At 34.9% G+C, this 10,569-nt stretch overlaps 1 protein-coding gene across 2 annotated transcripts; it reads right to left on the reverse strand.

Annotated features, from left to right (window-relative positions):
• Positions 2,700-9,216, reverse strand: LOC105166351 (probable WRKY transcription factor 32). Of its 2 annotated transcripts, none has more exons than XM_011085674.2 (5): positions 8,848-9,216; positions 8,615-8,667; positions 6,951-7,630; positions 6,690-6,848; positions 2,700-3,338 (listed from the first exon to the last, which is right to left on the reverse strand). In XM_011085674.2, the coding sequence occupies exons 1-5, from the start codon at positions 9,128-9,130 to the stop codon at positions 2,990-2,992; spliced, it is 1,524 nt and encodes a 507-aa protein (XP_011083976.1). In that variant the 5' UTR covers positions 9,131-9,216; the 3' UTR covers positions 2,700-2,989. The 2 variants fall into 2 exon arrangements, with proteins under 2 accessions (XP_011083976.1, XP_020551145.1); XM_020695486.1 differs by lacking the exon at positions 2,700-3,338 and adding an exon at positions 4,205-4,289.

Consider the following 10,569-nt stretch of genomic DNA (forward strand, 5'->3'; position numbering starts at 1 on the left):
AAAGCATTGAATGACGCATGGATTTAAGAATATAAAAAAAATAGAATATTTGATATAAGTATTGAAGTTTGTAAATGCAAGATTTTAACAAATATTTCGAAAGAATTTTTGAGAATTCCTTATCACTCCATTAAAATTAATTTTTACTGTTGACTTGAGGAGGCCAAACATATAATATTGGGTAGGAGTTCATTCTTAATAATCAAATTTTGATATCAATATTTTGAAATTCTTGCACTAAGCCCACAATCAGCCCAACCGGCTAAGAGCCCAGCTGGTTCTTCAGTAGGAAGACAAGGCCCCCAAACTTACTTCCTACCTTTCTAAACTGCAGGTCCAAAATACAAGCCCATTTTAGCCAGACACGTCATCCTACAGTTGGGAGGACACGTCATATAGCTTGTTAATACATTTGTACACATCACCCTAGAATATCTCCAGATGGTACCAAATAAAAAGAAGACAAATGAGCTGAAAAATCCACAAGTAACCAATTCCAGAATTTTTGGGCAGATATAGTAAGGTTCAGTCCAACTCGCTTATCTCAGTCAAATCTAGTCCAAATCACAAATAATTTTTTTTGAATGATAGCCAACTTAAAAGGTTTCCCAACGCTGTATGACGCTCTACAACAACCCCAGATCCTGCTTTGTACATGCCTATAAATATAAGTCTTGTACAGTCATTTGGTAACATCAATCCTAACTTTCAAACTCTCACTTATTCTTTCAATTCTCTCTTATTTTTAGGCTATCTTGAGCCTATACTTTGCACTCCACACGAATATTTATCACTCTCACATCATATTTCACAATTATTCTCACTTTACTTCAAGTTTCCATTTTTATTTCTTCCATAAATCATTACTAACTTAAGCATTGTTGCTAACCTCTTGCATGGTTAGTCTCCATTGATTTTAGAATTTTTTCTAAAGATCCTTCGACCTTGTGGTGTAGCCAAAAATTTGGCATGCATTATTGGCATCGTCTGTGGGAACACTTGAGCTTTCACGTAAGAAATGGCGAATTTAAACAATGGATGTGACATCAGATCATACGAGGAAAACTGTTCCTTCCCTGTTGTAACTAGTCCTACTATTCCCCTGCAGATCCAACTTCAGGAGCTGCCGTAACTCTATTAATTGATATAAGAATAAAACCTAATTTGAAAAGTTGTGAAAGATTTTTATTTAAATTTACTTAAATTATAAAAAAAAATAACTAGACGTAAAATTTGAAAGAAATTGTAAAGATCTGAAAACAAAAAGTAAAATTATAATGAAAATAATTAAGAATTTAAAATAAAAGCAGGAACTAAAAAAATAAAAATGGTAATGCTGAGAGAGACTAATTAATGAAAAATTATTGCTATAAATGATTTGTATATATAAAAATAAGAACATGTGGCAGATTAAATCAAAACTAACTTATCCATTTCATATACCATGTAGGAAAGAGAGATACATTTGTTGATTTTCATTTTAAATATAATAATATGAATTTACTCTCTTTAATTTTCCTCCTATATTTGTTTATGCCATTTCGTATTATTAGAAAGTGTTATAGTATTTATAAACATCACCATTATCGAAAATTTGAATAATGTGTACGTAGATATATGAAAATTAAGTAAATATATTATACAATATACATTATAATATAATATATGTTAATAATATATATATATATATGTGTGTGTGTGTGCGTGTGCGTGTGCGTGTGCATTTCTTCTAAAAAAGGCCATATCAAGAAACTGCTAAGTATAGTAATCATATTGGTGTTTCTATTAAGTATTAACTAGTCTCCGAAAGAAATTAAAACAATTTATGGAGTGCTTTTTAACTTATTGAAACAAGAAACAATAATTATTTCTGTCTGCTTTTGCATATCTACTGGAAAGATAATTTCTTTTTAAACATCGGATTTTCTCTAAAATAAAACAGAAAAAGAAAATCATAAATCACTTCTAAACCTAACTTGGGCCCATATGACTGACTGGGAAGTGGTCCAAAAGACGCCTTCTATCAATTTTCTTAAAGCCACAGCATTCAAAGATAAAAAATGAAAAGCAACTGAAAATTTTGCAGTTTGGAGTTTCAAAGTCATATGCATTTTGAAATCCACTTACTTGAAGCATGAGATTCAGATGAACATCTCAATCCTTTGTCCCTACAGAGTACTGCAATATGTTACAAAACAAAGAGAATGCTTCAAATGATAAGGAAAAGAACTCTAAATTCCTGTACATAAAAGGCCAGATTACTTATCTAGATCGATATACAGATTTGACATCTGCACTGACTCCTAATTATTCAAACAAATGTTAGAAGATGCCGACATCTGATGCACACCTGAAGTTATCGTGCATACACAACTGAAGCGTTCAAATGTGTTGAACTGTAATAATCTGCATGAATGCAAGTTATAGGATAACCCAACAAGTGCATACAACGTTGTCATCCATGATTGACGCGAGGCATTTCGTCTAATTGCCCGAACAATTATGCACCTAGTGCTGCAGTCCGTTTTTCCCAGGTTTTCTGGCTATTACCAGATATTGTCATGCATTGCACTTAAAAGTGCGAGGAACGCCATCATTTACTCTAAGGACACACCACAAAGTGATTGGTAGACAAGGTAAAATCTCGTAGTTTACACCAAATGTTGTTTCTCCTAAGATGGTGTCTAGCAGAATACAGCAATCACAGAAGTGTATCAAGCTGAATTATCTATCTGCTTCATTAGATCCACAATAATATACAGAAAAGACTGCAGCCAATCTCACATTCTACAACTACAATCAACATATTTTAGTCACCCAAAGTTTTGCTTAGAGAAATTACCACACTAGCTCAAAGCTAAACTACAACTACAACAAATATTGAAACATACAAGAGAAAAAGATTTCAAATGAATTATTAGGATATGCGCAACATTACTCAGGCTCTTCCAGTTGCATCATCCGCTACTATGAAAAATACTAGTGGGTTTCAGCAAGGCTTGATTTCAAAACCGATGCTCAAAAGGGTTCTTGCTGACTCTGATGTTTTTTCCCCACCAGGATTCAATGCTTCGCAAGTCAGTTCACCTTCTTTGTCAACTGACCATTGGGTTTGACTTTGACAAGATTCGGTTTTAGTAGTTTGCGAGTTATCCACGGAAACAGGAGTCGTGGAAGCAACAGGAGGATCACTTTTTGGCCCGTGACGCTTTCTAGGTACAGGCATGTCATGATCATGGACTCCCTTGTACGTTATTACTACAGCACTAACGTTGTCCACAGCTCTCTCTATGTGTTTTCGAACAGGACATCCAGCTGACGTACATCTGTAGTAGTTCCTGAAATTCATTTAACAAGTGACTACAAGAATTAGAGCAAGCAGTAGACATGACTTGGGAAATATGTTTCTGTATATTCTGTGTCCTGAAGAAAGAGATTCCTGGAATGTAAGACAAGGAGGGCAAGGATTTGAAATGATCCGTTCAAAAGCTAAAAGTTTCTTGACAGAGGTAACGATCATTTAGCAATAGTTTAATGCTTTCATTTGATCACTTAGCTTTGCAATTCTCATAGCAAGCTCCATAAAACTACCATCCAGATTGTGTTATTAAGGATTAAACTGCAAGCGGATATAACAACCCCAGTATTAAACTTCAGTCCAGAAAATAGAACGGAGAAGACAAGGAAATATAATCACTTATGTGGTTGGGACCATGCATTTTAGGATTAGTTATAATTGATAAGTTGCAATTGCTAAACTAGTTTCCTTGCAGCTGTGTTGAATATTGATACAAGGACACCGGTAGAACATTGAGAATTGTAAATCACAAAAGGCAAAGGATACAATGCTATATGGTATGTTCTAAGATAAGTAAAGTATGAGATCTTTAACATCTTATATTTTTATATTTATACCTTATTATCATAGGATGCATCTAACAGACATGTCAAAATTGTCGGACAGGAAATCATTACCTATATTTAATACACAGACAAACACACACACATATATGTATATCCGTGCAGTCAATATAAATTTAAATAAACAAAAAACTGATGGACATTATTTCATAATTAAATTTACAATATTTTTAACAAATTGTGCTTTTGTATCACTGTCAAAATTGATAGTATCACATAATCATTCTTTTATTAGCACGAACATATCTAATACACATGTCAAAATTGTTAGGTAAAAAGATCTTCTTACTTTTCTTTTCTAAGAACTATTTGAAGTGTTGGGTGTGGATCCAAGGAGCACTGCAGAATATCCTATAGTATCCAAGTCTCTGAAACAGGCACAGCATTTTAGAAGTACCCTTGCCATATAGGACATTTAGGAAAGACTTCATTAAAATTATAAGGGCTGCACATCCACATACATGTATAAACATTTATGTGCCTCTTCATGGCTGTGTTTGCCTATGCTTGTATGTCATATTAGCATGCTTGCTTGCTTGTTTGTTCTGCCACAGTTGGCAAGCTGGGGAAAAAGTGAGCTAGAACTAACACGGTTTCTATCTTAGTAGCCACATCATCTGCACGGTACCAATCACTAATTTATTCCCCAGCAGATCATTCCTAAAACTTAAGGAAATTGGTGGCATATTTCATTTGACCAAAAGTATTTAAGATGATAGACCCAGGTACAATATGCCATCAATAGATCAACTTTTAATATCAATGAGTCAAGGAAAATGCTTATCAATGATTATCATATATTTAATTCAATTAAAGCAAATCTTTTATAATACTTATAACACTGTTGTAAAAGAATCTAGAAAAAATATAAAACTTTTCCCACAAAAATGGAAGCCGAGGGGGCTGACTCACTGTAGTCCCACTTAGTATTTACGTCTCTGGTCGATTAGCAAGTTTTATCCATACACATATTCCTTCCAAACCGCAAAGGATATCAAGCTTTGAATTTCTATTTGTCCAAATATACTTGTCCTTTTGAAAAAATTACAAATAATTGATCTACTTGTGTATTTTAACCCTCTTAGATTATTATTAGGATCCATTACTTATATATACCATGATTTAAGTAGTGCAATTACACATGGTAAACATATGCATCAAATCCTATGGTTATGCGTTTCATATTTATTTTAATAGGAGAAAAATGAAACTTCACGACTCGATTACAACACTATGAATTGGAAGTTTTTTTACAATTCAATTTAATTTTTCAAATTTTTACACTTATCACTTTCTAAGAGAGGCTAGTTTTTTTCGTTGAAAAGAGAAAAATATCTTGTTATTGTTTTGAAAATCAACCCTGACATATTTTGTGGTAAGGAGAAAGTATAAAATTATCAATAAATCAAGGGTTGGGATTTTATCCAAATCTGTGTAGTAAGCACAAGTTAGCAATGAAGACTAACACCAAATTACACGTGGCGCTAAACTGATAATAGATTTTCAAATCGATAAGAAGTTTAAAGATAAAAAAAGTTGGCTTCTAGGTAAAAGTCCAAAACGGCAAAGCTTCTTCCGAAGAACCTGAAAAAAATCACCTAACTATGGAGTCTGCTAGAGTATGATTCATCTTACCTATTCTTCCTTAATTTATCATTACAAGGATCGCTTTACCAACAGCTATAATTGAATACAGTAATGATTACTTTCATAGAAAATGCAACCTCAGACACAGAGATGAAACCCAACAGCATTGGTTAGAATCTCAAGAATTCCACAATCCCCAGTATTGCTTCATTATCAATATTGAGACGAACAGATCAAGTCTCTCTTCTATGATACTGTCAAAAGTAAAGTTATAATATACTAGGCTAGATATGAACTAAGTTCACACTACTCAGGTGACCTGCACGCATGCTTGAAGGAACAGAAAATTAAACCGAGGCAGTGGTTTCAGGTTTCCTTTTGTGTCACTGACAACAATATTAACATCAATCCCTTAGGTCAAGGACTCAACATGCTTCCTCTGCACTCCATTTTGCAATATAAGTATTACTCTCTCTGAATTTAAATTGTTTCTGTTCAGCTATCTGGGGTGATTAGTTTTTTGTCCAAAGTAGTCTTAAACTAACCATCATTCTACACATGTATTAATCAGGTGATTTCGTAATCAATGAGTCTTGCTGGATGAGATGGTGACTTCGTAACCAACTTGAAACCACTAAAATATCTCTCAAACTTACAAGTAAAAAGGAACCTAACCAATCTATACAAAGCCCAATCACATTTCACAACTAAAGACGTCTTAGGCATATCCAAGAAGTTGGATACTGGAGTGGAATATTATATACACCTGCATATATGTATTTTTGTGAATAAGCAAACCATTTCCTTCTCTTGTTCTCTCTTCTTCTGGTTTGTTGGGAGTGGCAACAGGACCGGAGGGTGTTTAATTTTTCGTGTATGTCACAGGACAGGCAAAACAGTTTTTATCTTCCTGATTGTAACATGAATTGTAATAACAGAGAAGTACAAGATCAGATGTTAAGAATCTTAGGAGTATCATATTAGATACTACTTCTAAATAGACGACTAAGCACTGAGTGATGAACCTAACATTAGGATTACCAATAGACCAGGTAGTGCAACTGGAAGATGTACAGATGTCTTACGAGACTCATAAGCACATCGTAAGGCCAATGATTCTAGTGAAACTAAGGCAATATGAGGTCAACATTGAAGTGCAACACTGAAGACTGGGAGTTTACCTTGGATGAGGATTCCCCTTCACCATCTTCTGCCCATACTTACGCCACCTGTAGCCATCACCTGATATGCCCACATCACCAGCCGCATGAACAACATACTTAGGTTTCTTTCCAGTTTTAGAAATGGAGCTCAATTCACCCAATGAACTTCTCTTCTGCCTGGCAATTCATAGAGGTAAAATCAGATTCATCTGGTAAAAATTATCAGCTGGAAATATCATAATATAAAACTGACAGTCACCAACATAATTAAAGACTTGCCTTCTCTTATATTCAGGTCCATCAACGTACTCCCCCTTAATGTTAACTTCTATTGTCTCATCAGAACCACATGAATCCTGCTGTTTAATTTCAGGTATCTGATCAATTACTTCTAGAGGTTCTTTAGAAGAAGTAGATGGCACCGGATCGTTAACCCCTCTTACTGGATGAGTTGTATCATCACTCCCATTAAAAGGCACAATTGCTAATGCATGCCTAGTTTCTCTTGCACAATTTCCTTTCTGTGGAGGATCATGATTATGGTGACTTCTATAAACAGTCTCTATGACACGATTAGAACGATCACAACACTCAATCTTCTTGGCATAACAGTCAGAGAATGTGCATCTGTAATAGCTCCTAGAACCTTCTGGACTCTTCACTTGCTTTTGACCATACTTGCGCCAGTTGTACCCATCAGGCGTCTTCAGCATAGGAACAACCGATACAGGTTTCGAACCTGGAGACTTCAGCTTGTCATGTTCTGTGAGGCATGGGCTGTTACCATTGTCTACGGGCTGCGCTTTTTTGTCTGATAGAGTTGTGGGGGAAATGGACTGTTTAACAGACATCGGCAACAATTTCAAGTTGGATGGAGTTTCAGATATCTGTATTTTAACTTGGGCAGACTGACCAGTAATACGTTTTAAAGGTTCCTTTTCGACTTCTCTTACTTGATCCTGCAGCAACAGTAAAACCAAGATGGAGTTGAGTTGCGTTTACACTATCAGAAATGCATAAAGTATTCCAGGTTACTTCAATAGAAATATAAGAGTAGCACAAGCACAAAATAATAGATTTTCCATAATAATAAATCAAAACTTAAAAAGACAATCAACATCATCATTCTAATTAGACTATATAACAGTAGCAACAGCATGAGAAATCTTTGGTGATATAAATGGTAATGTGCTTTGATGATTTCAGTTGCTGCTGCAAAATCAACACTGTGAGAACGTCTAGAGAAGCATATAGACAACTTACTAATTCATTATCAAAAGGTCTATATGAAAAACTTACAACTCAATAACCTAACAATTACTTATTAGTATCAAAGGTCTGAATAACACAAAAAATAGAATTACAAACACCAGTTTTGCATCACATTGAATATGACAGCATTCAAACGCTTCATCTTGTATAATGAAAATTTAAGATCAGAATAAGCAAGAATTTTTCGAAGCAGTGCCTACTCTGCAGACTTAATGATTCTGAATAATCTGAATCTGAACTAAATAACATAATATGCTAGATCAATTATGCTGCCATGATTGATAACTAAACTCACTTCCTCTCTCTTCCATATTAGTAACTACAGGATTTACGTGTGAAGGAAACAAAGTGGTTGAGATGTCAGAAAAGAGAAAAATACATCTTGAATTAAGTTAAGGAACGAGAATAGTGCTTAGTTCCAGCATGTCCTAAAACTAAATGAAAAAAATAATAACAATAATCTTAAACAATTTAGGTTTTTTCTCAAAATTTCTACTGGATTCAATAGAGGTTTTAGATAATAAACTATAGCAATAACAAAGAAAGAATCCTAACAATCGATAGAAAACAAATTGTTATTTAACAAAAATCACTCCTTTTCCGTGTTCTCCCACGTTATGGAAGAACATGAAAATCAAAAGCTAAGTCTGAACATGAAACGGGGTTCTAACCTTCAATTCTTCGACTGACTGCAGCGGTTGCAGAGAGTATTCCACCGGAACCTCTGCACCATCGAAAATAAATCAAAATCACCGTTTTGACTCACTCAGTGATCTCAATTCGTACGTACATACATAAGATTACATCTCAAATAATTAATCATACGATAGTTATTCACTCCTCAACTCCACCTAAAACACAAACCCCAAGAAAGACAGAATAAAACAAGGAATCACACAAGTACCGGAGAGAAGTTCCGGGGACTCCTTAGAATCGGGCTGGAAACCACTCTCGGACACCTGTACGGAGGTTAGGGTATCGGACTGAGAAGCTCGTGATTCTCGTCCGTCTCCAGCAGAAGCTCCGCCAGCTACACAATCACTGTTATTATCCTCCCCCACACGCCTCTGCTCATCGTTTTTCTCGAATTCCTCGCCTTGATTATCTCCTCCTTCTTCCTCCTCCTCAGGCGGCGAATTTCCAGCTTCCATGTTCTCCACAGAGCTCCGATTATTCTCTTCTCCCATGGCTGATTCCTACACACAGTGAGAATGTGTGAGTGAGTGAGTGCTGTTGTTGTTACTGACAAAAGGTAAAGCTTTTCCTTTCTTTAAGAGCTGTTTATAATAATAATTCATACCATATTTTAGAGCTGATTCTAACTCAGGAGTACTGTGGATTATTACGAAAAGACGAGAAGCACCCTCATCAAATACGTTATTTACGGAAGAGTGTAGGGGTAAAGTGGTGGAGATCAGGGATAGATTAGTACTTTCAAGTAAGGAATTTGGTGAGTGGGAGTGGCGAGCACTGTGTTGGAGTGCGACTTGGAAAATTAATATATATATAATATTATTTTGTTTTTAATTACGTGAACCGGACATTTATTCCGGGTTCGGAATTTTGTCTGGGGCCGTTCAGCGTCGCGGTTGACTTATCTTGACTCGGCTCAACTTATGCAACTTTCCAGAAATACCCCTTGATGATCTATCACTCGAAAAAAATATATATTAATTTTTTGTTTTATTTTTATGTCTAATTATTGTGACACGCAGCACTTACTTGTTTACAATCAATAAATACGGTACATATTTTAAAAGTAAAAGTGGAACAAGAAATAAATACAGAGTGAAGGTAGAAAAATAAATATGGCAGTATAAAAACTGATTTATAATTAAAAATTGATATAAGATACGAACAAAGCTGAAATGGGATATTAACATAATAGCAAGAATGGATTTCTAATTGAAAGTTTCTGGGCCAAAAAATTATACTTATATATTGGATTTATATTATCACATTATTAGAGTGCAAATAAAATAATTAAAATTTGTGTGTAATTTTTTAAAAGTATATATAAAACTTGGAGGGCTAATATATAAAAAAAATAAATTTATTTTCCGGCACCTCACCCCCCATTTATCACTGTATAAAAGTAGATAAATGGTAAAGAGAACGTGGACTATTTAAAAGAAGTAAGTAATTGTGATTACATTATATTATACTTAAGGGCATAACTGGTAGTTCAAACTTCATATTTTGGTGTTACGATGTTACAAATCCTCACCTATGAGTGAAAACTACGTTTCTTTCTATATTGGTATACATAATTGATGGGAAAAATCCTTATTTTCAGGCAGAATATCGAAAATACCCTTAATGAAGGGCATTTCCATCATTTGAAGTCCAGGATCCGTGTATCATTGAAAACGGGCCAAATCGTCCATGAACTAGACATGTTTCTTGGCTGAAGATCCGACTCAAGGAGAGTCGTCCGATCGAGGATGACTATCGTCCTGGTGATGACGCGTGGCCCAAGCAACAGTGTCCACATAGGCCTATAAATATCCCGACACACTAATTTTTTATGTAACTGGCATTTAATTATCTTCGACCTACTTAGTCTCTGATTACACATTTTTTACTCAACCTTACTAACTTGAGCATCGGAGGATCTAAGTCGGGG

This window comes from Sesamum indicum, linkage group LG7 (assembly GCF_000512975.1).
Source record: "Sesamum indicum cultivar Zhongzhi No. 13 linkage group LG7, S_indicum_v1.0, whole genome shotgun sequence".
NCBI classification, from domain to species: domain Eukaryota; kingdom Viridiplantae; phylum Streptophyta; class Magnoliopsida; order Lamiales; family Pedaliaceae; genus Sesamum; species Sesamum indicum.

Bases quoted from the DNA above. Each gene is read 5' to 3' on its own strand.
- LOC105166351 (XM_011085674.2), bottom strand. From the start codon at position 9,130: ATGGGAGAAGAGAATAATCGGAGCTCTGTGGAGAACATGGAAGCTGGA. The intron at 7,631-8,614 runs GTTAGAACCCCG...CTGTTGCTGCAG, and splicing joins AGTCAGTCGAAGAATTGAAG to GATCAAGTAAGAGAAGTCGA. The intron at 6,849-6,950 runs GCAAGTCTTTAA...ATGAATTGCCAG, and splicing joins GGACCTGAATATAAGAGAAG to GCAGAAGAGAAGTTCATTGG.